Source organism: Mycotypha africana, assembly GCF_025528875.1.
Source record: "Mycotypha africana strain NRRL 2978 chromosome Unknown BDF20scaffold_4, whole genome shotgun sequence".
NCBI lineage: Eukaryota > Fungi > Mucoromycota > Mucoromycetes > Mucorales > Mycotyphaceae > Mycotypha > Mycotypha africana.
Genome location: NW_026515728.1, coordinates 185,855 through 213,123, shown reverse-complemented (window position 1 = coordinate 213,123; position 27,269 = coordinate 185,855). Strand labels below are relative to the sequence as shown.

At 37.9% G+C, this 27,269-nt stretch overlaps 9 protein-coding genes across 9 annotated transcripts; 4 read left to right on the top strand and 5 right to left on the bottom strand.

The window, feature by feature from the left end:
- Positions 1-168: 168 nt before the first annotated feature.
- BDF20DRAFT_817773 (uncharacterized protein) lies at positions 169-867 on the bottom strand (the record flags this gene model as incomplete). The annotated part of the gene is made up of 1 exon (XM_053077288.1): positions 169-867. A coding segment is annotated over one exon (699 nt), but the record flags the coding sequence as incomplete, so codon positions are not given.
- BDF20DRAFT_955327 (uncharacterized protein) lies at positions 867-2,684 on the bottom strand (the record flags this gene model as incomplete). The annotated part of the gene is made up of 5 exons (XM_053084910.1): positions 2,408-2,684; positions 2,250-2,342; positions 1,530-2,182; positions 1,001-1,455; positions 867-898 (listed from the first exon to the last, which is right to left on the bottom strand). Coding segments are annotated over exons 1-5 (1,437 nt in total), but the record flags the coding sequence as incomplete, so codon positions are not given.
- BDF20DRAFT_418808 (uncharacterized protein) lies at positions 2,539-3,626 on the bottom strand. Its single transcript, XM_053075408.1, has 2 exons — positions 3,564-3,626; positions 2,539-3,481 (listed from the first exon to the last, which is right to left on the bottom strand). The coding sequence occupies exon 2, from the start codon at positions 3,288-3,290 to the stop codon at positions 2,631-2,633; it is 660 nt and encodes a 219-aa protein (XP_052936883.1). The 5' UTR covers positions 3,291-3,481; positions 3,564-3,626; the 3' UTR covers positions 2,539-2,630.
- On the top strand, positions 3,620-4,943 carry BDF20DRAFT_911927 (chorismate synthase; the record flags this gene model as incomplete). Its single annotated transcript, XM_053083897.1, has 3 exons — positions 3,620-3,787; positions 3,854-4,782; positions 4,844-4,943. The coding sequence occupies 3 exons, from the start codon at positions 3,620-3,622 to the stop codon at positions 4,941-4,943; spliced, it is 1,197 nt and encodes a 398-aa protein (XP_052936882.1).
- A 1,824-nt stretch (positions 4,944-6,767) lies between these two features.
- Positions 6,768-9,242, bottom strand: BDF20DRAFT_862478 (Aspartyl/glutamyl-tRNA amidotransferase subunit B). Its single transcript, XM_053080612.1, has 9 exons — positions 8,975-9,242; positions 8,824-8,900; positions 8,612-8,753; positions 8,338-8,536; positions 7,897-8,269; positions 7,687-7,827; positions 7,590-7,627; positions 7,403-7,521; positions 6,768-7,332 (listed from the first exon to the last, which is right to left on the bottom strand). Exons 1-9 carry the CDS (start codon positions 9,129-9,131, stop codon positions 7,175-7,177), a joined length of 1,404 nt encoding a protein of 467 aa, XP_052936881.1. The 5' UTR covers positions 9,132-9,242; the 3' UTR covers positions 6,768-7,174.
- Positions 9,243-11,118: 1,876 nt separating this feature from the next.
- Positions 11,119-21,097, top strand: BDF20DRAFT_955314 (uncharacterized protein). The gene is made up of 20 exons (XM_053084909.1): positions 11,119-11,261; positions 11,323-11,389; positions 11,467-11,549; positions 11,636-12,326; positions 12,413-12,723; positions 12,796-13,524; positions 13,648-13,977; positions 14,040-15,314; positions 15,389-15,619; positions 15,682-16,005; positions 16,069-16,231; positions 16,308-17,365; positions 17,443-17,743; positions 17,811-17,926; positions 17,999-18,196; positions 18,292-18,505; positions 18,574-18,854; positions 18,930-19,590; positions 19,663-20,725; positions 20,805-21,097. The coding sequence occupies exons 1-20, from the start codon at positions 11,211-11,213 to the stop codon at positions 21,064-21,066; spliced, it is 8,409 nt and encodes a 2,802-aa protein (XP_052936880.1). The 5' UTR covers positions 11,119-11,210; the 3' UTR covers positions 21,067-21,097.
- A 1,305-nt stretch (positions 21,098-22,402) lies between these two features.
- BDF20DRAFT_418581 (uncharacterized protein) lies at positions 22,403-23,401 on the top strand. Its single transcript, XM_053075406.1, has one exon. It carries the CDS (start codon positions 22,540-22,542, stop codon positions 23,239-23,241), a length of 702 nt encoding a protein of 233 aa, XP_052936879.1. The 5' UTR covers positions 22,403-22,539; the 3' UTR covers positions 23,242-23,401.
- Positions 23,402-25,715, top strand: BDF20DRAFT_418611 (P-loop containing nucleoside triphosphate hydrolase protein). The gene is made up of 6 exons (XM_053075407.1): positions 23,402-24,151; positions 24,223-24,475; positions 24,548-24,661; positions 24,729-24,868; positions 24,949-25,154; positions 25,210-25,715. Exons 1-6 carry the CDS (start codon positions 23,561-23,563, stop codon positions 25,256-25,258), a joined length of 1,353 nt encoding a protein of 450 aa, XP_052936878.1. The 5' UTR covers positions 23,402-23,560; the 3' UTR covers positions 25,259-25,715.
- BDF20DRAFT_862438 (uncharacterized protein) lies at positions 25,660-27,112 on the bottom strand. The gene has a single exon (XM_053080611.1). The coding sequence runs from the start codon at positions 27,069-27,071 to the stop codon at positions 25,842-25,844; it is 1,230 nt and encodes a 409-aa protein (XP_052936877.1). The 5' UTR covers positions 27,072-27,112; the 3' UTR covers positions 25,660-25,841.
- Positions 27,113-27,269: the final 157 nt, after the last annotated feature.

The following is a 27,269-nucleotide window of genomic DNA, read 5'->3' as shown; positions in this document are numbered from 1 at the left end:
TTCAATGCGACATTGTCTTTAGCGAACATACCATTACCAAATACAATGAGAGGCACTTTTTTGACATCACCGACACTGAAAGGTTGGGGCCTCCATTTGGCATTTGAACTACTATTACAAAAAACATGTTACTTTCTATAAGTTGTTGATGATGATTGCTTATGAACTTTACCTATCTTTCTTATCTAATTCCATTTTAACTTCTGGCGTCCCTTCTTTTATACTCTTTTTCTCTGGTGCTCCTTTCTTCTTCTTTTTTCTTCTTTTCTGAGAAACCGCCTTGCCATTGTTCTTCTTCTTTGAACCCTTCTTTTCTTTTTCTTCTCTCTTCTTCAATCTGAGATCCCCATTATACTTTGTACTGCCATTAACTAGCATATTTACCATTTTGGCTGCTGCACGTTTCCGTCCTTGGTATAAATGAAATCGATCTTTGGCAGTGTCATCACCGTAGAAAGAAAACAAGACTTCCAAGTGCTGTAGGATGTATGCTGCATAACAGTGATATTGGGCTTTGGAGCCTGTCTTGGCAGTTGGTATATCACTTTCGATGTTCTTTATGGTACCAGCTTTCTTCTTCTCTAGCCTTGCAGAGTACCTGGTGCTACCAGTCATATGGTAGTATTCTTTGGTAGAACAGCTTCGCACCTGGTGCTTCGTTACGTCTATCCCAATTGCTGCTGTGAAAACGTCTCTTCTACCAGGATCAATGAAGCAGGGTCTATAACCAGATTCGACTTCGGCATAATCAAAATCTTCCAAAGTCAACCGATGGTCTTCGATGGTTTTCTCTTCTTTTGATTTCCTCTTCTTACTAAAAATAAAGTCGACAGTGAAGCCATCCGAGCGGACGATATTACGGAATAGGGTCTCTTGGCTTGTCTTGAGGTCATTCAAACTGTTGTCACAAAAAATGAAATTCAGTAAATACTAATGACAACATTTCTGCCAAACCTTTTTTTTTTTTTTTTTTTTTTTTTTTTTTTTTTTTTTTTTTTACCTATCAAATCCCATCTTCTTAAAGCTGAACACTTGATAAAACTTTTCGAGTTGATTTGTATAGCCTTTCGGAGCTATACCGGGAAACATGAATGGAAGGAGCGAGTTGACGCTTATGGAGATGAAACGCCAATGGAGCGAAGGCAGAGGGAAAGGGAAGAAGCGCTTCGGTAACGGTAATCTACGGACATCGTAAGCTGCATGTTCGTCATGTTCCTTTTCATACGAGGATAGGATGTGCCATAATGCTTTGGTAAACTTGGCGGGATCGGATGATAAGGAAAGCAGCGTAACCTTTTCCGTTATAAGTTTCTCAAAGCTTTTGCATAGCATCTCTATCTTGCTTTTGTCTTCTTTACTAAGCATGATTCTATCAGGCCAGTTGGGTTCGCCTTTGCAAATTACTTGGTAGCAGTATTCTTTTGATATTTCCACTGCGTCGGTCTTCTTCATGCTCTGATTATTATAAAGCAAATACAAATGGTTAGAAACTAAGAAATCGAAATTATAGTAGTGATAACAATACGCACAACAAACATGTTTTGCAGCTTATAGGTTAGATATTTAAGCACTCGTTGTTCAAAAAGCTCAACAATAGAGTTAGTATACGAAACGCTTATCTCCTTGGCGGCTTCTGTGAGACAGTGGCTGTAACCTTTAGTGAAGCTCTGACTGATTACTATTGTCGGATGCTTTTCCTTAAAGTCATCAAAATAATTTTTGATGTCGTCGTTCAGCGCCTTCTTGTGAGTAACCTTTTTGCCCGTAACGAGTTGTCCAACAGAATACCAAAATTGCTGTGTGAAGACTTCTGAAGGAATGGCATTCTTATTATGCACGAGGTAGGCATTAACAAATAGCTGGCAGCGAAACACTATAGCTCTGATGTCCTTGCAGCAGGAGATGACCTTTTCCTTGAACTTTTCACGAAACTGTGGTAAAACGGCACTGTCGATAGGAAGCTTCCTCGCAAAAACAGTAGAATCATGGCCAAGGACAGATGAAATGGCCTCGTCCTTTGATTGTATGTGATTAGGACAAAGAGGCGAACGAGGAGAAGCATGGTCATCATTCCCACAACTGGAACACTCTACAGCCTGTGATGCTGTTCTCTTCTTTTTCACTGCTTTCTTCTCTGCTTTAACACTGGCGCTCTGTTTTCTCTTCTTATTGCGAGTCCCAACTATATGTGGAAGAGATGGTCTATTACTTGGCTTGTGTGGCTAAAGGCAGGTCGAGGCTCAACTTACCATCATCGGCGGATATAGCTTTATGGTACTTGCATCCCGGGTAATTTTTATTAAAGTGACCCAAATCATTACAGTCCTTACATTTGGTATGCTCTGAAAAGTGTACAATAAGGTTACTAATGTCTCAAACTACACACTGTATAGTGATATGCCATTACCGGGCGGATTTTCCTTCTTGGTATGATTTTCTTTCACTGAATTGATTTTATCTATGATGATTGTCTTGTACATGTGTGTAGAAAATAACGTTGGTTTGAAGGTAATGAAGTGAAAGAAAAAAAGAAGATAAGAAAATAATTGAAAAAGGTGAAAGATAAGAATGATCACTAAATTTTGGCAACATAACATTTCGTTTAACAACATTTATAATAACAGTATGATTTACGCGTTTAATGTCACATTTAAAAATACGCAGATATTGAAAAATTTGATCCGATACAGTAATTTAGCGTTGGATTTAACAAAGCTGCCATATGAATGGAGAGTACAAACCAGATTTTTGAGACGTCTACTCAAACCTTCAAATTTGGCACAGAGCTCCTGTCTTGCAGCTTCAATTGTTGTCAAAGGTCTCGCATCAAATAATGCTATAAGAAACTCAGTATGTTCTGCAAAAAGCTTCTTTGGTCGAGAGATGCCGGTTCTTGGCTTGCTACCAGGAAGGACTGTACCATCACTAACATTCCAATGATCTGAAAACTTATAAGCGGTGAACCTCGGAATGTCACACTCAACCGCAGCTTTGGGAACTGTAAGCCCAGCCTCTTGGATTAAGTGAATCAACCGTCTAATTCTGTGCTCACTATATTGCTTGCGCTTCTTGGACTTATCCGTTAATGCGATAGTGCTGAATTCTGTTGTTAATTCTTCAACAGCTTCTTCCATTTTCGCATCATCGACTACAGGGCGCCGCTGCATTTCATCATAGTCGACGATCTTCTCCATTTGCCCGAAAGTAACAGCAATTTCATCCAAGTCCATAGCAAAAGTATTTTCGGAAAGCATAGGCTCACTTGCAGGATTATAATTTATGTAATTCATGTTGCAGGGATGTGTTTATTTTAAAGCAAACGAAATCTACTCAAAATATTTCGTCTACCGTAAAAGCCCAGTTCGTCTAAAATCAAAAATCTATAGTCCACTAAAAAAAAAGAAACGTCCCAATTAAGGTACCAACTTCGTCCACAAAATTTTCGAAATCGTCTCTTATGAAACCTAAAATACTGTAATTCCTTTTTTACGCATGATGAGTCAATTCGGTTTTTAAAGTCACTCAAAAGATTTCAAACTTGTCATTTGTCAAGATAACCGTACCTGTCTATTCTTTTTTGAGTGTACATCTTTTCCGTATCTAATATTTAACATAAACCATGAGTTCTTTCGGTAAACTCTTCCGTGTCACGACATTCGGTGAATCCCATTGCAAAGGTGTCGGTGCCATTGTCGATGGCGTTCCCCCTGGCTTGGAATTGACAGAAGCTGACATTCAACCTCAACTCACACGTAGAAGACCTGGCCAAAGCAAGCTTACGACACCTGTAAAGTTCTCTTTGATAAACACCTTCGCAGACAAAAATGATACTAACTATAACCACAATCCTTAGCGTAATGAAAATGATAAAGTGACTATTATGTCCGGTACAGAATTTGGTATTACACTAGGAACACCTATCGGTCTGCAAGTCCCTAATTTGGACCAAAGACCTCACGACTACAGCGACATGGATATCTACCCGCGCCCATCTCATGCTGACTACACTTACCTTCAAAAATACGGAGTTAAAGCGTCCAGTGGAGGTGGTCGTGCTTCGGCACGTGAAACCATCGGCCGTGTGGCTGCTGGTGCTATTGCTGAAAAATACCTACGCCTCGCCTACGGTGTAGAGATTGTTGCTTTCGCATCCAGCGTTGGCAAAGTCACCATGCCCTTTATCCGAGAATTAGAGAATAACGATGATAAACCCGATCCAGAATTGATTGAATTCATGAACACTTTGACCCGCGATCAGGTTGATGCAGATATTTCCCGTTGTCCACACCCCCCTACAGCAGAGGCTATGAAGAAATTGATTGCACAAAAATCGCATGAAAAGGATTCAGTAGGAGGAACAGTAACATGTGTCATCAGAAAGTGTCCCATAGGACTTGGTGAACCTTGTTTTGATAAACTAGAAGCTGTATTGGCACATGCTATGCTATCTATACCTGCAACGAAAGGATTTGAATTCGGATCAGGCTTTACCGGTACAAAAATGTCAGGTTGTGATCACAATGACCCTTTCATTAAAAAGGAAGATGGTACTTTCGGGACAGCAACAAATAACTCTGGGGGTATCCAAGGTGGTATTTCAAATGGTGAGAATATCTACTTTCGTGTAGCTTTTAAACCTGCCGCTACTATTTCACAAGATCAGACTACTGCTAATTATGATGGTGTTACAGGCACTTTGGCTGCTAAGGGCCGTCATGATCCCTGTGTAGTGTCTCGTGCTGTACCTATTGTAGAAGCAATGGCGGCACTTGTCATTATGGAGTAAGTTTCGAACACATTGATGTCAAATAGTTATCAGCTTACTTATCTCTGTCTGTTATAGTGCTGCTTTACAACAAGAATCTCGCCGCTCAGCTATGTCTAAATTACCAAGTGTAGAAGTCAATCATGCATTATTGGGCAAGACTCCAAAATTGGAATAACTGCGATCATAAAGACATTTGTTATATTTCAGAACTCTTATAATAGAATCAAGAGAATGTACCTGCAACTAGACTGGGCACCTATGTACAATCAATCGTTCCATTAAAATTCCAGGAGTTAATGCTCAATGATAATAACATAACTGAGTTTTATAATAGTAATTCGGGAAATACGTATTACATATTTGAGAAGAAAGAAAGCTGATCTGTAATCGATTACTGCTTCCATTTTTCTATTGAAGATTGTTAAGACTTCTAGAATTCGGTTACTGTAAGGTCAGAAGACATGGTTATTTTATAGACTTCTATTTTGATAATTAAAATTTCTACGTCAAATTTAATGGCTGCATCACCATTGTTCAATCACTTCTTGTTGAATCCCTAACAATATTGTGAGACGATTTGGAAGCTCTATGAAAAGATAGTCTAGAGTTATCAAAACACGTATGTTACTGAGTAACCGTCCCCAATGTCTCATTATAGCTCTAGATAGTACATGGAATAACTTAACGGTGACCGTTACCCCCTTCTGAATTGTTTGTATTCGAACCAAGCCTTACAACTCGAGTATCTCTGGCCCATTCTTACTAAGCTTAGTTGTTAAACAGGCAACCTTAAAATGTCCTCTGCATCAGGCGGTAAGTATAAAGAGAAAAGGTTGGATTTACAAATGTCGAAGAATCCTTCAACTTTGATAAAAAGAACTCAACATTTTATGTATTTTTTTTTTGGTCCCAATACCGATTGAAAGGGCGTGTATACCTCACAGTGATTATCCGAATACAAAGGAGCAATCACTTTTTCCTAACACAACATTGCAGTGTATTGTTCTTGATAAAATGGTAGTGAGTGCCATGTGTATAAACACATTGTCAAGTAAAGGACAAGTTGTTCGTGACCATTTGTTCAGGAAGTAATTGAACTAGAAATTGTTTATCTGCTTTTACAATTCTTATTTGAAAATAGTCTTCTCGGTACTCAATGAAAACATAAAAACCCAGAAAAAAAAAAGTACACGACTAATATTCACCAATAACCTATCGTATCAAATTATTGGTGGCTATTAAGACAGCTGACACATTTTGACTGTATCCTTTTCTCATCGATATTATGGAACTGGAAGCAATTTTATGAGCATTTTACATGTTCAGTTTTGAATAACGATTTTTTACTTGATACATCCTTTTATTTCATAATTTGCCACTTTGTAATTGATATTAAAATTAGGCATAAATAAATCATAGACATACCATAGAATTTTGTAACTTCATTTAAGATTTATCGCGTTAGAGTCTTCCTAAAAAAATCATATCAAAGTTGTTGAATGTTAATACGCAACAATTAAACAATTAATTTACGTTGTGCTTGGACACTCGATGACCGCCATTGTCATCAGGGAAGATATGCACCGGATATAAACAATGTTTGTAGCACAAAAAATGCTGCATTGCATAATTCCGTATGAGTCAACTGTAATTATGATTGGAAAACGCCTGGAACAAACCTTTTGAACAGCTATTAAACACAGACGTTAATGAGAAGTTTTAATGAGCTAAGTCATGATGTCAAAAACCGCAATATTTATTAAGGAAAATGTTTCGTTACCAAGACTCAACCCTGCAAACTTATTGTCAAAGACAGCAAACTAGAAGGTCAAAAGATGTTGATCGTATATCAATGATCATCAAAATGCCAAAAGAAACTCCTTTTCAAAGCTATTATAGTCCCGTATGATGACGCGAAAAACTGGACAAGCACTGTATAAGTCTAAATCCATCAATGAAATTGGAGGCTAATCCAAATAGTAACGGTACATACGGTGAACAAATAATATCCAGAAAGGAGCTTTGTATGCTGCTTAATAGTCATAAGAGATGTATACATTGGGTATTTTATTAGTGATTCGTATGATTTACTTAAAGTATATGTTCATTGTCAAATCGTAGCATAATCGTTAAAGTCTATTTATCCCCCTTCTTTTCTGCATGTTTAATTGACTGTTGACCAACGTCAGCAACAGCAGCAGCCAAATCGTCGTAAGATTTATAACCGAGTGATCGACTTAATGACTGGTTAAGTGCTACAGGGTCTGCCATTCCTTTTGTATGGCCCATAGCCTTCCCAATGAACCACTTGAACAACTTCAAGTTACCGTTTTTCAACGCCTTGGCCTAACAGATTCAGTTGTCTTTCATTAGAAGGGCACATAAACATGTTTATATGATGGTTTACTAATTCACCTTATCGGCATTCTTTTCTACAATATCTTTGCAAATACTCTCCAATTGTGCTGAATCAGACATTGTAAGCCATCCATTCTTCCTCACTATATCCAATGGTTCTGAAGGGTCATCTAGCATCAATTTAAGCAATAGCTTGCCCTTATTTACTGTTGTCGTAAGAGTTTAGTGCCTTGTCGAAGAATATAGTGACGTATATAAGGTTAGAGTTTTTTGTACCTGTAGTGGTTCCTTTTTCCAAAAGGTCAAGCAAGCCTCCAAAACGCTTTGAAGAAATTGGGTTGTCTTTGAATGTTTTATCTTTTGCTGCCAAGGCTCCTGACAACTCATTGAGCATCCTTCGTATGACGTATTAGTTAGCCTATGTAGCACATTTTATAGATATACTAAGCTCTGAAGCCCTTACCATTTTGTTACTGTATTTGGGTCTCTCCCCTCACAAACCTAGGCATTATATAGTAAGTTTATCTGAAATTGCACGATATTCAACCTTTTACACTCACTCTTTCGAAATAATCCAGGCATTTGTATTCGTGTAATAGAAGGTTTGCATTAAACAAGCTAAGATTGTACTGTTTCATAATTCTATCCAAAGAAACATCAGGTAGCTCAGGTAAAGAATTGGCAATACGGTCTATAAAATCCTATGAGAGATAAGCAAGCACTTTCAGTTGATAAAGCTATGTGATTATGTGTATTAGTAAAACACCCACTTCTGATAGCAATAATGGAGGAAGATCAGGTTCAGGCATGAATCTGTAATCTGGAGCTGACTCTTTATCTCTAAGCTTGTAAGTTGTATTCCGAAGTTCATCATATCGTCTAGTTTCTACATGTACTGGTATTCCATTTTCGAGCAATTCAATTTGCCTAGTCACTTCTGCATCAATAGCTGCTGACAGAATACGAATTCGATTTAAATTCTTCAACTCACAACGGGTGCCAAATTGACTGTCACCCTGTTTTCTTACAGATACATTAACATCACAGCGCATTGACCCTTCTTCTAGATTTGCTTTGGATACATCGACCCACTGAAGCAATTGTTGGAGCTTTTTGACGTATAATCCCGCTTCGTACGACGATCTGATTCACCGGATACCGTAATTAATATTCATATACCACTATAACTATGCTTGCTTCTGCCATTTTACCTTATATCAGGCTTACTGACAATTTCGATCAATCCTATACCTGCTCTATTTAAATCTAGCAGTGATTCTCCTGGTCGCATATCGTGGATACTTTTGCCAGTATCTTGCTCAATTTGAATTTGGTGTATACCGATTTTGGCCGGTATCTTTGCACCATCAAGTTCTGTAAGCTGTATGAATCCTCCCCGTGAAATCGGTTCTACATATTTATGGGATCCGATGCTATAAGAATTTTTGATTTGAGTGATTAAAGTTTTATTATTCCGGCTTTTACCTCGTTGTTGTGTGATTTGATAACCTTGCGGTAAATCAGGATAATAGTAATGTTTCCGTTCAAAAGTTGATCGCTTTTGTATTTGCCCTTGTAAGCTGAGAGCCGCTTTTACAGCTTGTTCCACTGCGTGGATATTCAGCCTCTAAAAACGTTAAAGTCAATCTACGGCTTTCTGAAAAAAAAAAAACCATTAAAATCTTAGCAAACCTTACAGGCTGGACTCCTGGAAAGGCTGCATCAATTGCGGATACGTGAGTATTGACATGTTCATTATACGAAGTTGACGAATCTGTATTATGATAGCTTCAAGTTAGCTGTAATCAATCGATAATACAGTTCAGAGTTTTATTTAGTTAACTACACCTGAAAATAATTTTGTTTTTGTATTTAATTGTGCATGCACCTCTATACCAATAACAGCTTCCCAACCATCTTTTATGGAACCTTCAGATGTCGAGAAATTTCTGACGGCCTTGAACAACTGAGATCTCAGGTAAGCACATCTTGTTAATCGGAGCATGTTCACTTTTGTTTCGAATGTAAAGGTCAAGGTCCCTTTTCGAATTTTGATAACCTTACATAAGCGACCTCTGAATTTCCGTTGTTCAAACACCGTCTTCCCCACAATGAGTATCTACTGTGCAATGTGCCATCCGAAGATGAAAGTACATTCAGAAATTGTGACAGCTTTTATTTTAGTATTCTTAGGAGAATGATATCTCTCTGCTCTATGCTGCAGATCAGTGGCGAACATTGTCTTCAATCATTTGACGAGTGCATTTTGATTATTCTAAAATACTACAAAGGCTCTTTCTATAATGCCTCTAGTTTTATCTGCACAACACACTCTTTATGGATAATATGACTCAATCATGCAACCTAAAGCAAATATTCAGATGCGTAACGCATCCTTCGTTTCTTTTTGTCTCTTTTCTGATTTTTTTTTCTTTGTAAAGCTTCATAAACTTCTTCCGCAGAGAGTTGTCTATTCTGTATATACTCATACATCAGTATATCCAAAAACTGCATGCAAATGTATGTTATATCTGATACCTATTTTCAAACACAGTGAAGCTGAATGTCAAAAGAAAGAGAATAGATGGGACAATACTACACTAACAACGGATTAAGAAGAGACTTGTCATGAGGTTTTGAACCGCGGCCGAACTAGTATGTTTAAACGTCCTAGAAGTTCACCAGCAGTTTCGTAACGCGTGCTCTTTTAACGTTTTGAGAGAATTATCCGGAAACAACTAAAAGATATAATTTAATCCGTTATCAGAAACGGTGTTGCTTTGAAATTGCCAGACAAATTTGAAAAACTACAGGAAATATACTTGAATACGAATAGGCTCTCAATGGTATAATCTTCGAAGCTGTAGGGTTTGTGATTGTCAATAAGCTCATGTGTACACTTTTCAAGTGGTGTGCATATTTTAGACCATGTTTTCTTACAGGACTATGTCACTGCTCATTATCAAAAGTTGATGAAAGAAATAGCAGTGGAGGTTAGTAATAAAACGCAGGTAATGCACAGCAGCACAATACAGAACGAATTCCAGTGCGCGTAGGAAACTGTGCGACATGACTTAATGCAAACATGGTAGAAATTGTTTTATCAAGGTTCTCATATAGTGAATATATCAATGTTTCCAGCGTTTGCTACTTGAAGAACCAGCCAATCCAAGCCTGAATGATTCAATAACCTAATAACCAACTTCTTAACTGAAGAATGACTGGGATAGCGTAGCTACAATGTGTTCAGTAGATGAAAGAAAAAGGTACGTTCTACATGACAATCTCTCCTTTAAAACTCACAACGACAGCATTTCTTTTGAAAAGTGCAGAATATCTCATTTTCATTCATTCTAAATCGTTCAGTGCGCCTTACATATTTATTCGGATACACAAATATGGCTTGGAGGTAATAATTCGTAGGAGAACTTGTATCAATATAATACTCATTTTGGTCATATCTCCACTTATATGAGCACAGAACTGAACTTTGTGTTTCTTTCCTTCAAAAGAGGATCCCACCTACAATTTACTGTCCATTGAAATGGCTGGATATACATCCAGCAGTGAATATTGGCCAAATTTGAATATTTGTCTGCATCGGTACCATGAGTGTGGTTCCTGAATTCCATTTTGAACGATTTTAAAGCTACGCTTAGACAAGCATCTTGTGGATGAAAGTAGCTGTTTCGCTTATTATAATGAGTTGTTTTAGTTATAACGGATATAGGCATGCAATTTCACTTTAGTCTAAAGAGTCGGTAAGTCTTTCAGTCCGCCAACCATATATTTCCACTTTATCTGTATATCATTGATAGGCTGGGTTGGTTGGGAACAGCCGTGTTAAAATGACTATGGTTGGAGTTAGGCTTTCTTGATTCTGAGTTTCAAGATAAAGCACGATCACTGTAACTGTAGCACAATACATTACCATTTAACCTATGGTGCCGGTTCACTGAAAAGGCAATAGTGGTACATTCTTTTTTGATGGTCTATGAATTAATAAATTTCGCTCGCTTCTCTTACTCTCTCGGTTTTCTCATCGTCAAGTTCGGACCCAACCTTACTTTCGCCATTTCGAGAGATGACCAACTCAAAACTTATTGCTAGTTTGATAAAACGAATTGAAGTCAGAGTATGTCTTTCCTTCTCTATTGTATATAGCTAATTTTGATGTTGATCAATCTTCTATTTAGCTTCCTATTAACAGTTCTGGCAAGTCCATTGAGATGCTGGAGCAAGACCCCTTAACCCAGCAGACGAGTAATGTATAGCTCATATTTTGTGAATTATAATCCAGTGGTTTGAATTAATGGAATGGTTTGGAATTGAATTTCTAGTCGCTGCCATCATTGAATTATCAATTCATAAACTGTCTATCATCGTTAATCAGCTTGCCCTGATTTTAGAGTCAATTTCAAAGGTCTCACTTTGATAAATCGGGAAGCCAATATATAGAGCTTGTTACTGAATTTTTTTTTATTTTTTTTTGTTTGCATGGAACTTTAGATCTATAATCTGTCCACAATAGATTTATATGTTCCTAGTGAATTTCTTCAATCACAATTGTTTATCCTTCGATTGATATCAGCCTGCTTACAGCATCATTGGCAATGGTATGGAAAACAGAAAATACAGCAGCAACAAAATAATGACGAAGTGAAGGCTATTACTTTGGGGAACTTAGCAACAACCACAAATAATCCGTCTGATGATACAAATTATATACTTACCAATTTCCAGTGCAAATCTTCTGCATCTACGACAATTCTTCGAAGCAACAACATTCATACAATAATCAATCCGGAACCACTCGAGGAAACATTAATATCATTTTTAATGTCACTGATTAGCCGTTTCTTAACGCAAACACATATTATTGAAGAACGAACAGAGCAGAATATCAATTCCTCATCGGGAGCTGCTGATCATAGTATTGAAAGAGTTGGTAATACTGCTAATTCTTTGACGAAGCGATTAGATTCACAAGCATTAGATTATATACAAGAAATTTATACAGCCGCTGGGAAAATCTTATACTATACTAGTGCCAGCAATTGGGGAACCTACTATGCGCGAATTCGAAATGCAGTCAATAATCTCAGTGCAATCAATGATAGTGTTGCGATGAATCCTCCTGATATCAGAATCCTTGCCTTTGCAGATCTAGATATACCACGTTTACATACAGTTTTATCAGGTGATTTACCTAGGATAAAAGAAGAGGGAAAAAATAGAAACGAGAACAGTACAATTGATTTACGTGTCTTTGTTTGATTATGGTAGACTTGAGTCCCTATTTTTTGAACATGAGAGTTCAAGGTAAACTATTATTTGCAAAAATGATGAGATTGGCTATATGGAAATGGATCGAAACGAAGCCGAGTCAATTTGCAGAGATTTACACAAAGGCAGGAAGCGATAGCAGTATGTCGAGCATTTCAGGTTCAGAAATTCTGTTCGATATGTGCGACAATGCTGCCGATAGTTCACGTAAGAAATCTGTGTTATGGCCATTACAGACGGTCTTGTTATTGCTCACACCAGGGCATTTGATACAAGCATTTTTGGATGATCATGGATTGCAAAATAGAAGGGTAACTTTCCTTGGGTAGAGTTGTGTGTATGATTGTAATTGACATTAAGTTCTTCAACCATGTCGTTAATAGACAGCCTTTCCGCGCCAATTGAAAAAAGCCTTACACTCTACCAGAATGCAACAAATTGCTGCTATATGTTACATCCATCTTTGTAAAGCGGCTGTGTACATACCTCCAAATGAAGATAACATCTTGCGTCTTATTGCAGCAGATGTGGAAGATACTCTGCGGGACAAAGTGTGGGATTTTTCTCGCGTTTCAGCGATGGATACATTATCTTCTGGTCTGGGATATACAATTAGTCATCTAACTTTGTTAACAGATTATTTCTTAACTGCTGTAAAATTAAATGCAGAAAAAGCGTTGGAAAATTTGATACCCCCATTGGTTGGAGAAAACGAAGAGATACCCATTGTATTCAGGCAGGCATTCATTAATGCCTGCTTAAGCATTGCTTTAGACAAGGATTCAGCGCTACCATGGTGTCCAACGTTAAAATCATTGTACTCGCACATATCTGCACCTCTTAAACGTATTTTCATACACTCTACAAAAATAGTACTAAGCCCGTCTTTATCAAGATCAGAAATTTCTAATTCCACCTTCGTAGCAAATAAGAAACAGAATGGGGCAAGCACAGCAACGATATCAGGAACAGTATCAGTAATGGTGACACCGATTACAGCAGGAAGTACAGCATCCAACAGTGAAAGAAGTTTACAACCTCCGCGGCAAATGGAAACAATTCTACAAAGTATACTTAGGTTATTCAGGTTAGATCCAGCTAGTGCTTTAATGGTAACTGAAATGCAACCTAAAGTTTATTTGTGTATATAGTTTATATTTGCGCATGTATGACTGTGGAACTATCATTATTAATTGAAAGTGAAATTCTATTCTATTACCAACTAATAACTCTAGGGGAATAACCATGGTGACGATGGGCATGAGCGAGTAGACGAAAATGCGGCTACAATCATCTCCATGATAAATTTAATGAAATACCGGGATAAGCGCATCAGGCGCTCGGCAGCAGAGTGTATAGCTCGCTTTTTTGAATTTGAACATATCAAGCAATGGGGTCCATCGGAAACTTTGATTGTTAATTTTTGGAAGATATCGTCACAAACTGTACTGTGTTTAGCGCGCCAAATCCTTGATCAACGCCAGAGTGAAGAAATTATCAAATCATATTTAGAATTGCTATGCAAAGTACTCGTTTCACGAAACGTATTCTTACGTAGTCTAGCGGTAAATCTAACAAAGAACTACTAAACTGCTTCGTATAAATTGACTCAACTCTGTTTTAATAGGATACAAGCTATGAAAACACAATATCACATGAACGCGTACAATCCAGTGTGACCCTAGAAACAGCTCTTTTAGTATCGTTATGCTCACCTATTCCTGATATATGCTCTCTGGCAACAGCATGCTTGAAACATTTATGCGTAGAGGCTAAGCTGGTAGAAGACGATCTTTTGCTTGCTGATACAGCATCTCGTACAAGCCAAACAATAGGTGGCTTCGAACACAATATTGAAATATACGAGGACCTCTCGTATGAAGAGCCAATTTCGAATCAGCAAGGCGCAAGAAAACAGCCTTTTATTGGACGAAAAGCACAACAAAAGAGAATTCGAAAATACCTACGTATGATTAGTGCTCCTACACCTGGTGTATTAACCGCCTGGGAGGAGATTTGGAAAAGATGGAAAATTCTAACACAGGTCGTTAGCAGATTTGGAATAGATTCCTTACGCGATTTGAATGAGGGTATAGGCAGCACCACCGCTAGCACGGTTTCGTCTATGTCAACACCCTCAGCCAAAAAAATTGGAGGATTGGTTCGACATGATAAGGTTAGATCACCTTCTATGAGAACCATTACCACTTCTCCAGTTCCCGTAAGTCGAATCGAAACTGACGACGAGAAACAGACAGAATGGCAAAATTATACAGGGTTTTTAGCAGCATTAGGTGGTAGTCGTTTGGCTGCGGATACGATAGACGAGGAGCTTTTGGAAGTAAAAAGACCGAATAAAGCACATCATGATGGTAATACATCAGTTTCCTCAACTCGTCCACCAGCAGTGACCAACAGTATGGTCAAAAAGTTTATATCAGAGATGATAGAACTGTTAACGTCAGAAAATGTGATGGTAAGAGAAGGAGCCAAGGATACTTTGGGTGGTGACATTTCTCCGGCTCTATACGCTATACTTTTCCAACATTTAGAAGCAGCCATAAACAACTGTTTTTCTGCACAAGGAGATGTTATTTGTGACAGCAAAAATACGCTATTAGTAGAGCAAACGGTGCTGATTTTAAAGACGATTTTAGATAGACTAACGCTTCCCAATGACTGTCTACTCAGTACTGATTTTGGTACGCTAATACTGCAATTAGCAAACTACATTAATCGACTACCCCATGAAAACTATACGACAATGCGTGTAATGATAAAGATGTGTAACCTTACTGAGGTGCTAATGTCGAAGAAGGAACAAGTTATTATTCGTGATGATGTTCGTGTGCGCAACAAGCTATTGGAAATAATTATAGAATGGACAAGTGATTTTACTTTGGTCAGTATGGAGCTTCAGAATTGAAGTCAAAACGTTGCAGATGCTAATGCAACTCTTCCATATCATACTTATAGCGTGTCATGAATGGATCTACGAAGATGTCGTTTAGTAGCTCCCAAAACAAGGAAGTACAGCGGGATTTGGATCAAGTTTGCTTAAAAGCTATAGTAACAATCCTACATAAACTTCCCCTTCAAGCTGTCGAACAGTCTCGTGATACTGACCGAACAATGAGCAAAACTCGACTATTCCGGAAATATTTCATCTATTTTACTCAATTGCTCGATAGATGCCACCGATATGAGGTAATAGATTGATATTTATTTCTAAATTTCTGTAGAATTCATCAAAACATATGCATATATAGAAGGAATCCAGTTCAATAATCCCACGATCGAACGCTGATCTGTTGCGAAAGACGGGTCGGGAGTTACAAACTTTATCGGCGAAACCTTCAGAGCTCTACCAATATTGGAGTCCTTTGAAAGATTCAGCAGTGAGTGCCATATCCAATCTCCTCAGTGCTAATGTTGACTGTGGCTTACAGTTCACTCTCGCTATGGGATACCACGAAGACAGTCGCACGAGAACTGCGTTTATGCAGGTATTGTCGAATATCTTGAACCAGGGTGCTCAATTTGATACTTTGGCTGAGAATATTATAGCCAACCGCTATGAAAAGCTTGTCGAGGTATAATATGTGATTACTTGCGTATAATTTAGCGACGTTATACTTATACGATAACTACTACAGATCATTGTGGACTCTGATATCGATGTAGCACTAGCTTTATGTGATGTTTGTCCATCATCAGAGGCAACAGTTATGTGCAAAGTCTTACTGCAGTGTTTTGAGTCACGTAGTAAGGTACTAACCCTCCTCAAAGCAGTAATAGACAGAGAAGTAAATTCAACAGGTATCTGGGTGAATATTCTTGTTCACGCAGGAGTACCTTAATTGACTATAAGTTTCTTTCTCCCTTTTTGTCATAGACCAAGAGTCAACTTTGTTCAGAGGAACAAACATGGCCACTAAAATACTGTCCACTTTTGCACGTGAAACTTGCGTAGATTACATTCGGTTCACTTTACAGCCAGCTATGGAACTAATTAATAGTCTACCTAATGAAAACTTGACTTGGGAGTTAGACCCACAAAAATTGCAATCGAGAGAGGATATACTGATGAACAGGCAAAATGTTTGCCGAGCAACTGAAATTTTTTTAGACGCCATCTGCAATTCAACCGAAAACGCACCGAGACTTTTTCGACAAGAGCTTGCCCTAATAGTTGAAGCGGTCAACAAACGATTTCCTGATGCATCCAAGACTGCTGTTGGTGGTTTTGTTTTCCTTCGCCTATTCAATCCAGCTATTTTAACGCCGGAAAACTCGGGTTTTTCAAAAGCTGCCTTACCCCGTTCAAAAATGGTCAAAAAACTACTTCTTCAAGCAACGCGTATAATGCAAAACCTTGCAAATAACGTCATGTTTGGTGCCAAAGAAACGCACCTAATTTCTCTCAATGATTTTATCACGAGTAATCTATACCGTGTCGCCAACTTTCTTCGCGAAATATCAGTTGTACCTGTCAAAGGTGACCGATGCATTAAGGAGGAAACAAGGGGTATTCGTATGGATCACTTCGCTTTCACAAAACTGCACTGTTATATGTCAGACAATCTGGACAAAATATCGAGAGACCTTTCTGTACGCCGTGCTAGAACAAGTACGGACACTCAAAAGCTCTTGGAATGGAAAAGAACGATGGACAAACTCTCCAATTTATTAGCACAGCTAGGACCACCCAGTGAACTATCTCAGAATGACTTCAATACAGGCAGAAACTACGCATTTTTGACAAGCAATAATAATTTTTACAGGGAATTCATAAAAAGGAATAAGCATAGAGATTTGAGTCATATCAGCTCAATGAATATCTTTTACAAAGGCGGTAACTCAAAAGGTGGAAGGCCAGTTTTTTACCTGATCACCAGAAATGCTGCAGGCGAAAATGTTGACTTCGAGTTATTGATCTACTATATGTTACGCGTAAGTAATTGCTTCAACTATTCTTACCAAAGGAGCGTATCTAATGACAAATAATTTGTGATGTGTCATCCTAATAGGTTATGGAACCATACTTAAACCATCCGTTTGAGCTGCTAATTGATGTGTCTCGCTTCTGCGAAGACGTCGAAATCCCATCACACTGGTTGAACCAGTTTTTTCAACTTATATTCAGCGAAATGAATGACTATTTGGTTGCACTTATTTTGTACAATCCCAACTTTCATATGCAACGCTATGTACGAAAGCTTCCTCGTATCGTCACAAATAAGCTTGTCAAGAGAACGAAGTTTGCTATCACCCTTGACAAACTAACAAATTACATTGCTATGCCAGACATTCAGTTACCGAAAGAAACGCGTAAGTAAAATCATTAGAAATAGAATGTTTGAGTTGGTTACCATACTGATTTCGATAATGTTTATAGTTGAAATGGAAAAAGTAAAGGGTATGACTATTACCAATGCATATATTGTTACCAGCTTCAAAGTGATGATTCCTGTAAACATAAAGATTGGACAAGATTATCTCATTGTCACTACGGTAAGTATTTCAGCCAATTTCATTGAGATCGAGCGTGACACGACCGATGACATATTAACTTTATTTCCGTAGCTACGTGAGCAAGAAATCTTCTGGAGCCTGAATGCTATATTGAACAATGTTTTTAGTATGACCGATATAGTTGATATATTCATGCCAACCATACCGTCTTCAAAAAGAACTTCCGATGAGGGTGAGTTACACATCGTTCACGACAGTGGTAAAGCAACAATGGTTTTGATTGTGCCAAATTGTGAAGAAATTTACAGAGTAAGACGAATTCTACGAAATAAATTGATCTCAAATCTCAAAAGAAATGATATTGTCATGAGGTTACTTATATTTGAACCTTCCACAATTATTAGTACTTATTGGAAAGGAAGAAGAACTTTGAAACTAACTTTACTAATGTTAGCCATGGTATTCGTCCAACCGACGTACCGGGTCGAATACTTAACATGGCATTATTGAATATGGCCAGTGATGATCCCACCCTTCGAACAGAAGCTCACAATCTTCTCTGCTCACTGTGTATTTCTTTTCGATTTGGCTGTGATCGTAAATTGATGAAGACAAAAGGTAATCGAGAACTGCTGAAGAATTTTGACGTACTTCTTTTATGTGAAACAGTTTCTATCTTTATGTAGATATTTGTATTCCCTCGAATTCGGTGGACTTTATTGTAGCAATTAGTGAGAACCTGGCTCAAGCAGAAGCTCATTTAACCTTAGAATTTCTTAATGAATGTATACTAGGCTTCAATCGGTCAAGCAAAGATAGAATAAGACAATTGACAACGCTAGATTACATGGTTCCATGGTTAAAAAATCTGGCATTATTCGTTACTGCTCCTCATAATGAAAGGAATGCCCTAAAAGTGAAAGATGTGATTCGTTCGTTAATTGTCTTAACTGCAGAAAAATCACATGTAAGAAACAAATTAGCTTTCGATTAATAAGTAGAATAGTAATGTGAGATTATTAAGGCATTTTGGTATGTGTAGGTATACCAACACATTCAAAAAAAAGTTTGGAATACTCTAAAGGATATCGAAGAACTGCATAATCTTGTACTTGATGCACTTGTACAATACTCTGTTGAAAATGGTATTGGTTCTCCCCAGGCTGAAGTGATGGCCGACACCATTGTCACGTTGAATACACATGCTATTCGCGGGAAAGTATTACACCGAATGCGTAAAGTCTTATCAGCAACTTCACAGCACTACCGTCCTTCATTGACAAAGCATCCTCTTTGGCACGAAATTGGCTGTCTCATACGTTTTATGCTCATGTTGTCATTCTATTCTGAAAGTGTCATGAAACATTATTTGGCTGAAGTCTTTCATATCATTGCTTTGATCGTAGCAACAGGACCTACATTCATTCGTTCGTCGGTACATGAATTCGTTGTGAATGTTATTCATGCCTTGGTTACCAATAAACATATAACGGCAGATGATCGTAAAAAGCTCAAATACATATTGGATGAAGTGTGCGATGGGAAATACCGAGTACATTTCGGCCTTAACAAGACATACGCCAATGCATTCACAATTACAGAAGAGACAATGACAGATAATGTGGAATGCATGAACCTAGGCTCTTTAGAAGTGATTGTCCGGTTAATGATAGATGTAACGCATTATGCAGCACCTACAATAGGTAAACTTAGCTTTTAAATCAGCGAAATAGCTGATGTAATTATGGGATGTTAATTCTTTACTTATTTTATAGACATTGCCAATATTTGGCGTGCTCGTTGGACGAGCTTAGTAGCAAGTATGACTTTCCAACACAACCCAGCATTACAGCCACGAGCCTTTGTCATTCTTGGTTGCTTAGCCCAAGAGGATATTGATGACGACCTTATGTTTCAAATTCTGACTGTTCTGCGTAATGAATTGGCCCGCTTTGATGAAAAGAACCCTTGTCTCGTTATCAGTATACTGATGTGTCTTACAAATATTATTGATAATCTGTCCGATACCTCTCGCTATCTGAAGTCTATCTTTTGGCTGGCAGTGGCAATGGTTGAAATGAACCACAGTCAGATTTTCTCATACGCTGTTAATCTCTTGCATGCTGTATTACGAACCTTAGACACCCACAACTGTTTTCAAAAGAGCTCCATCCGAGATGTATTTATGGAAGCGAGGTTTCCCTACGGAGGGATTTCTCAAAAAATTGATAAAGCAGCAGGGCTCAGTTTTGACACACAATTTTCATTTGCTATTTCTGTCGCTTTGTTGAAAGGATTTCGTTATCCAGACGCACGGGAAACGGTGTTCACTTGCCTAACAACGTTTTTGGAAATTGAAACAAAATCTTTGTCGAACATGAATAGCAATATTGTAGGAACTCATCTTTTATTGCCACCTAATTCGTTCAGCAACGTCAATAGCCGGGTTCACGTAAAGTGCCTTGGTTATTTGTGTGGTCTATTACCGTTTGCTGTTAAGAACGATGCATTAAAAGAGCTGCTACAGCTGGCGGGTGTCAATGAGAATGCTATAGATTTGACTAGGGCTAGTATGCTAGATCAACCGCTAAGCAACGCAAGTAATATTGGCATTAATGATTTTTCGCAAGACGCAGTGTCTATTACAGCAGCAACACATCATGATATATATACCATCATTTGGCGTGCCATTGATATACCCAACAATACAACAGGTGTTTTGCTTGTTTCTTTTCTCATTGGACTTCTTAGTCTCGCAGAGAATGAATCAGAAAGATTATTTTTATATGGTCTCTTAGCTAGGGCAGCAGTTTCGACACCAGAGATATTCGCATTAATGTAAGGTGTAATAGTCCAATATTATTCTGTAATTCAGTTGACTTAACAATACTTAATCTGTTGCCGTCCATGAGCGTAGTTATGACTCACTGATACCCAAAATGAACTCTATTGTCGTTTCGAGTAATAACCCAATGTTGATCAATTCTGTAAAGGATATTTTGATGACGGCATGCTCTGAAACAGCGTTCAAGGCAAATGAGCCTATGGGACAGCAACACAGATATCTTGAGGAGATTGGCTTCAGCGCGCTTGGTGAAGTAAACTTTGGTTCTTTGAGCAATTCAACGACAATTAATGCTGCGTTAACAAGTGAGCTACTCAATATGATTTGTGAATAGATATTAGACTTGTTTTTTCAAAACTTCAAAGCAAATAAACTATAAGAATTCCATTAGTGATTTTAAATCTTTATTCTTAAACTTCCTTCCAAAGACACTACAAATTGTCCATTGGCGTTGGAAGGACTGTATTAGTGTTTATTCTGCTTTTTCATCTCACACTCAGGTTCTGGAACAAGCAGTTTACACTTCAGTTTTTTGTAATTATTGCTTTATCTCAAGCAATAATAAACAATAGAATGACAAAGTGAACACGTTGCGAACAATTCAGACTGTAAGCCATTCAAAAGAACGTTAGTGAAGGAATTGACAATCATACTTTCACTTCTGAAAAATCAGAATACTGTGCAGTTATTTGTATGCTTCAGTAACTTTTCAGAACATCTACAGGGCCTATAGTGATAGTAAGGATATCATTATGTCCCACAACCGTTTTATCACTCCTTGTCAAATAAGATGTTCAAAAAATATGCAAACAACAGCAGGATTCTAATTATGATGTTTATTTGGCTGATAATAATGTTAGAGAGAAGCCTCCAGCACAATTTGATATTTTTTTTATTTTTTTTTTCCAGACAACGGAGCTTTAACATTCTTCGTGGAAGCAGGCAAAGAAAAAGAAGAGCAGAAATAAAAAAATGAATATTTGTCAATAATAAGCTGGCCGATGCTTCTCCTTTCTGAATACCGTTTTTGAACAATGAAAATTGACAATACGGATATATATCCTAGAATTGCAGATAAAGTGCTGAGGAAAGTGCGAATACCTTTTTGCGATAAAGATTTAAGAGATCAATATGCACGACCACATCAGTTTCATATTTATGTACCCGATGAGTCAAATGGAGTCGACGAAGAGAGCGATGATGAGATCAAACTAAATAGTGATCTTGCTACTCTGAAAGCCGCATACAAAAATAAACGAGTAGAAAAAGTGACAGAGAGAAGATCGGGTACAAGAGGCGAGGCAATATATACCGTGCTATGGAAGGATGGAACAATCAGTGAGGTAGCTAGTTATATCACATTTAATTCGAGCCTAACACATATACTACAAATGCATTACATTCTGACATGTTAGAATATGTTATAGTCTGTACCTGCTGAAGCTTTAGATGATCATATAGATAATGATTTAGTACGGCATTTCATATACCAGAAAGATATACAAAAAGCACAAAAAACCAATGTATATTGAAAATACCACTCATGCGCCTAACAATCCCAATCTCAAGATGTCAACCTTACTTCAAAAGGCATTAACTGGATATAGATGTATAACTCTTACCCATTTTAAATTATCAATGCATTTGTTTATATGCTGATGAAGCTGCATAAATCGAAGACTTTCTTTTTAATGCAAACAAAACAATAGATTTCGGCTTTTCCATTTTGTTCCCACTATTAGGCATATTTTTCATTGTTTCGTCATTTTTTATATAAATAATTGTAAATCATATATATATTGCTTTAATGCAAGAACCAAATCGTGAAAAGAGTGACGGAGATCTCACTGTTTTGGACAAAATCGCCCAAGTTAGTGAAGATCCGTTTGATCTGAATAGACGCACATTATCTTCCTCATTAGATCTAAAATTGTTCCATCTGTCTAATCAGAACAATGATTCTCTTGAACCAGCATCTAAAAGAAGAAAGTTGGACGATCTTTTAAAAGCATTTGAAACGAGCGGCAAAGTAATCGATTTGACGAAAGACGATTCTCCAAAGAGTTCAGTCACTCATGGAAGAGAAGCATTTGAAACGAGCGAAAAAGTCATCGATTTAACCTCGTCAGACGATGAATCTCTAAAAGATTCAGCAACTGGCGAAATACAACAAATCGACCAACAGCCGCGAATAAGTGATGAAGACGAGCCTGCAATAGTTGAAAACAGTAATAACAGCAGTACTACTGAGAAAGGAAAGCCGCAGATTATAGAAGCACTTAACAACCTCGGTTTTGAAGTTGACGAGGTTTTTCGTAAAGTCTTAAAGACACATCAAGTAGAGGGATTGAAGTTCATGTGGCAGCGTGTGTATGAGAAAAGAGGCGGTTGTTTGCTAGCACATTCCATGGGATTAGGGAAAACATTACAAACAATTGCTCTATTAACGTCGATATATCAAGCATTGAATCGCGCACCTGAGAGCGATAACCCAACCGTAAGTATATAATATCATTTTGATATACAGAAGGCTAGCCCGTGATTTGATTCTCAGTATCATTTATCAATGTAAACTTAGGGAAAGCGTGTTTTGATTATAGCACCCCTTATCACTCTGTCTAACTGGGCAAATGAGTTTGGAAAGTGGGCTATTCCTGATGCAGAGAATGTTATTGGAGAAGTATTCAATTTTGCAGGTGAGACGATAAAGTAAGAGCGTTACTTTCTTTGAGCAATGACTCACTTGTCATTGATTGAAAGAGCTGGAGTACGGCTTTGGGAACCGCAGATTACGATATGCCAAGTATTGGTATGATCAGGGAGGAATTATGCTTATCAACTATGATATGTTTCGCTCTCTGGTGGCAACAACAAAATACAGTGGTGATAAAGATGAATATTTTGAGATGTTTATCAATCCAGGCCCGGACATAGTGATTCTAGACGAAGCCCATCGTATAAAGAACTCATCCTCGGCCCTTTCTAGTCTAATCAGCCGTATGCACACTCGCTCCCGTATCTGTTTAACGGGTTACCCTTTACAAAATCACATTTCCGAGTATTACGATATGATTAGTTTTGTTGCACCTGGATTGTTGGGAAGTTCAAAATCGTTCAAAGGATTCTTTAGAAACGATATAGAGCGGTGTTATGCTGATTCATCACTCAGCATAAAGAAACAGGCAGCAATGAAGATGTACATTTTACAGTTGTTGACGGATGTTGTCACACATCGAAGAGACGGAAGTGTGTTGAACCTGGATTTACCGCCTAAAACAGAATACGTAATTCGATTCAAGTTGAGTCCTTTTCAGTTAGAAGGCTACAAAAATTTGATAGAATTATCGCAAGCTATGAATCCATTGGTTGGCTTATTGACATTGCGTGCTATATGCAATCATCCCAAGATTTTCAAGAATGTAAGTCCTTAGTAGTTGTATACTCTTAATTATTATCTGGCATACCTGACATTGCTGAATTGTTACATTAGCTGATGAAAAATAGACAGATAAAACAGAGAAATTTAGAACTGGACAAGGAATATGGAAAAACTGCCTTTTCAGATGATACGTATATACCCTCTACTGCTATTTCAGCCCGACGTAATTCAAATAGTGATGCTGAGGATGAAGACATAGAAAATTTGGACACTGCAGATATTGCAGAAGATAATGAAGTGGATGCATTCGCTGCTTTTTTAACACGAGGACATGAATGGGCCATAAAATATCTTGACCGAGACGGTAAATAGGGACGAAAACATATAATACTTCCTGCTAAAAGTCGCTGAACTTTAATCATTCCATTTATTGTAGAGGTCGAGACATGGAAATGTTCGGGAAAAATGTCGTTCATTGTAGAGCTAGCAAAGAATTGCCATGTTATCAAAGAAAAGCTTCTTATAGTATCACACAGTTTAGCATGCCTGGGTAAGACTGTCAAACAACAAAAATTTGACATATACCGCAAATACTAAATGCACTCTTGTTCAAATAGAATATATCGAAGGTTTACTGCCTGTACTCGACATCAAAACGCTTCGTATTGATGGAAGCACATCCTTTGGAGAACGTCAAGAAATCATTGACAAGTTTCAACTCAAAGAGGATATTGATGTTATGTTACTCTCAGCCAAGGTAAATTCAAAAAAACAGAAGCTTCTTTTTTCTTTTTTTTTTTTTTTTTTTTTTTTTCTTCTTAAAATTGTATCTTTTAGGCAGCCGCTATTGGTATCAATTTAACTGCTGCTAATCGTATTGTGTTGGTTGACCAAGATTGGAACCCGCTTTATGATGAGCAAAGTATTGGTAGAGTTTTTCGTTACGGACAAGATAAACCTGTTTTTGTTTATCGGTTGATCACAGCTTCAACTATTGAAGAAAGGATTTTTGCACAAAGTGTACATAAAAAGAGTATTTCCAGGTAAATGGTCAGAACGTTGGAAAAGGTCAAAGAAAAGTAAAACGCTTACCTGCAGATATCTAATGTATGTAGGCGTGTCATTGACAATAAGCCGTCCTTGGTGATTTCTAAGGATGAATTGGTTGATTATTTCGTGGCACCGGACGGAAGTATAAGTACAATTGATTTGAATGATGATGTTATTGATGATATCAGGAGAGATTATATTACTTTTAGTACCCTAAAAGAAAGTACAGATTCCATTGTGGATATCAAGACGTACGAAATTGACAAATTAGAAGCAGACGACTTGGACGTTGATAACCCTTACTATTCCTTAAGCCCGTTGGATAGACGACAGGCAAAGAAAGAAGCAAAGCAGTTGATGCAAAAGTGGTGGATGAATGATGATGCAATCCATGATTGATCACTAATAGTCACCTATTTGCTTATTCATACAATAATATACCCATAGGCACTGCTTTATTAATATATAACATACTTTGTTTTGTTTTTTTTTTTTATTACATCAACCAGCATCTTTTTATATCCGTTCATATCAATAAAGTGGCAATTGTTCAATTCTCAATCATGGTTGTAGAGCTAATATCCTGAACTTTTTATTACATGTACTTTAATCGAAATGGTATGTGCTTGGCAAAGGAATAATGATAATAAAGTCTACAGCAATATTGAATAATTCAAAGCTTATTTCGCATTTACGGAACCTGTTGGTGCCTGCAATTGATTATTGTTATCATCACTACCATTACTGCCGTTGGATGTTTGTGTTGTACTGTTCTCGTGATGATTATGATGGAGGTGGTTGTGCTCACCATCACAAAGGTGATCTTTACTGCTGCTGTTCTCCTTTTCCTTATCCTTGTTATTCTTTCGCATTTCTGCTTCTTTCAACTTTTTCTCTCTCTGACGTTTTCTTTTATAGTATCCGTTCTTCTTTTTAGCAGCCTCGTAGCCATACATGAGAATATCATACTGACAAAATAGACAAACCCATTCGTCTGGATTAGGATTATCAAACAAAGTAATATCTGATGATAGGAATCCTCCAGGTGCCATAAAGTCATCATGGTTATTGTTGTTGTTCTTATTTGCCCGTTTTTTATTCTTTTTGCCGCTACTTGCCATTGTGGTTGTACTTGCTGCTTGTACTGGTCTGCTACTGTTAGTTATAGGTGCTTTCTTGGGTGCAGAAGAACTACCTGATTTCTTTCTCCCTTCAGGTGTCACTGCCATTCCCATGGTTTTCGTAGCAAATGCACCCTTCCTAGGATTACTACTACTATCGCTGTCAAATATGGATCCCTTTTTTTTCAATGACTGTTGCTGCTCTTCTTGTTGTATTTGTCGTGCAGAAGGCGCCAGAAATTTCTTGGTAACCACATTTGGGACTGCAAAGGTATCAGAAGTTGGGGGTGAGAACACCTTGCCTTGTTGTTGTTCTAACTGTTTGGCTTGGGCTACAGCCATAAGTGCTGATGAGGGCGTGCCTATAGTGGTTGGGGTAGGAAAAGGAGTGCTTCGACGAGCATAGGATTTTGTAGAATGACGAGTTCTGTTAAGATGAGCAATGGGCCGATCAGAAGTATCTGTTGTGAAAGAGGTTGATGTAGGTGTCGTTGGTGAAGTGACGTTAATGTCTTGTAGCATGCGATCGATTTCATCACTGGCAGATCTATCGTTCGTTGCGGTCGGTGTAGAAGACATGACTAAGGTATTGACGTGTATTGTGTTGGTATTGGTGGTTGGACTACTTTGAGCAACTTTAGGTAATGTCATGGTATCTTTAGTCAATGTACTGGCCGTTTGCTGTGATTGCTTTCTTAAATCAATTTCCTTCTGAAGGTCATTCAAGTCCCCTGAAAAGCTTTCGATCCAATTTCGTTGTTTTCGTTTATTGTTATCATTAGCAGACATAGCCGGAGTGAGCGTGCTGGCAGTGGTGGTGGCGGTGGTAGCGGTGGTGGCGGTGGTGGTGGTGGTATTCGTGGGAGCCGTTGTAGCTGTGGTTGTGGTATTACTTCCAACAGACCACTTTATTTTCTTCGAACCACTATTCTCACTAGCCCCGTCATTTTTAGAAGGAGCAAGTAATGTTCCCAGATGTGGTTGCGT

Bases quoted from the DNA above. Each gene is read 5' to 3' on its own strand.
- BDF20DRAFT_418611 (XM_053075407.1), top strand. From the start codon at position 23,561: ATGCTTATCAACTATGATATGTTTCGCTCTCTGGTGGCAACAACAAAA. The intron at 24,476-24,547 runs GTAAATAGGGAC...CATTTATTGTAG, and splicing joins AAAATATCTTGACCGAGACG to AGGTCGAGACATGGAAATGT. The intron at 25,155-25,209 runs GTAAATGGTCAG...GCTTACCTGCAG, and splicing joins CATAAAAAGAGTATTTCCAG to ATATCTAATGTATGTAGGCG.
- BDF20DRAFT_862478 (XM_053080612.1), bottom strand. From the start codon at position 9,131: ATGCTCCGATTAACAAGATGTGCTTACCTGAGATCTCAGTTGTTCAAG. The intron at 8,537-8,611 runs GTAAAAGCCGGA...ATAAATATGTAG, and splicing joins TCAAATCACACAACAACGAG to AACCGATTTCACGGGGAGGA. The intron at 7,828-7,896 runs GTGGGTGTTTTA...TATCTCTCATAG, and splicing joins CTCCATTATTGCTATCAGAA to GATTTTATAGACCGTATTGC.
- BDF20DRAFT_418581 (XM_053075406.1), top strand. From the start codon at position 22,540: ATGCAAGAACCAAATCGTGAAAAGAGTGACGGAGATCTCACTGTTTTG.
- BDF20DRAFT_418808 (XM_053075408.1), bottom strand. From the start codon at position 3,290: ATGAATTACATAAATTATAATCCTGCAAGTGAGCCTATGCTTTCCGAA.
- BDF20DRAFT_862438 (XM_053080611.1), bottom strand. From the start codon at position 27,071: ATGTCTGCTAATGATAACAATAAACGAAAACAACGAAATTGGATCGAA.
- BDF20DRAFT_955314 (XM_053084909.1), top strand. From the start codon at position 11,211: ATGACCAACTCAAAACTTATTGCTAGTTTGATAAAACGAATTGAAGTC. The intron at 13,978-14,039 runs GTAAATCTAACA...CTGTTTTAATAG, and splicing joins TATTCTTACGTAGTCTAGCG to GATACAAGCTATGAAAACAC. The intron at 16,006-16,068 runs GTATAATATGTG...TAACTACTACAG, and splicing joins GCTATGAAAAGCTTGTCGAG to ATCATTGTGGACTCTGATAT.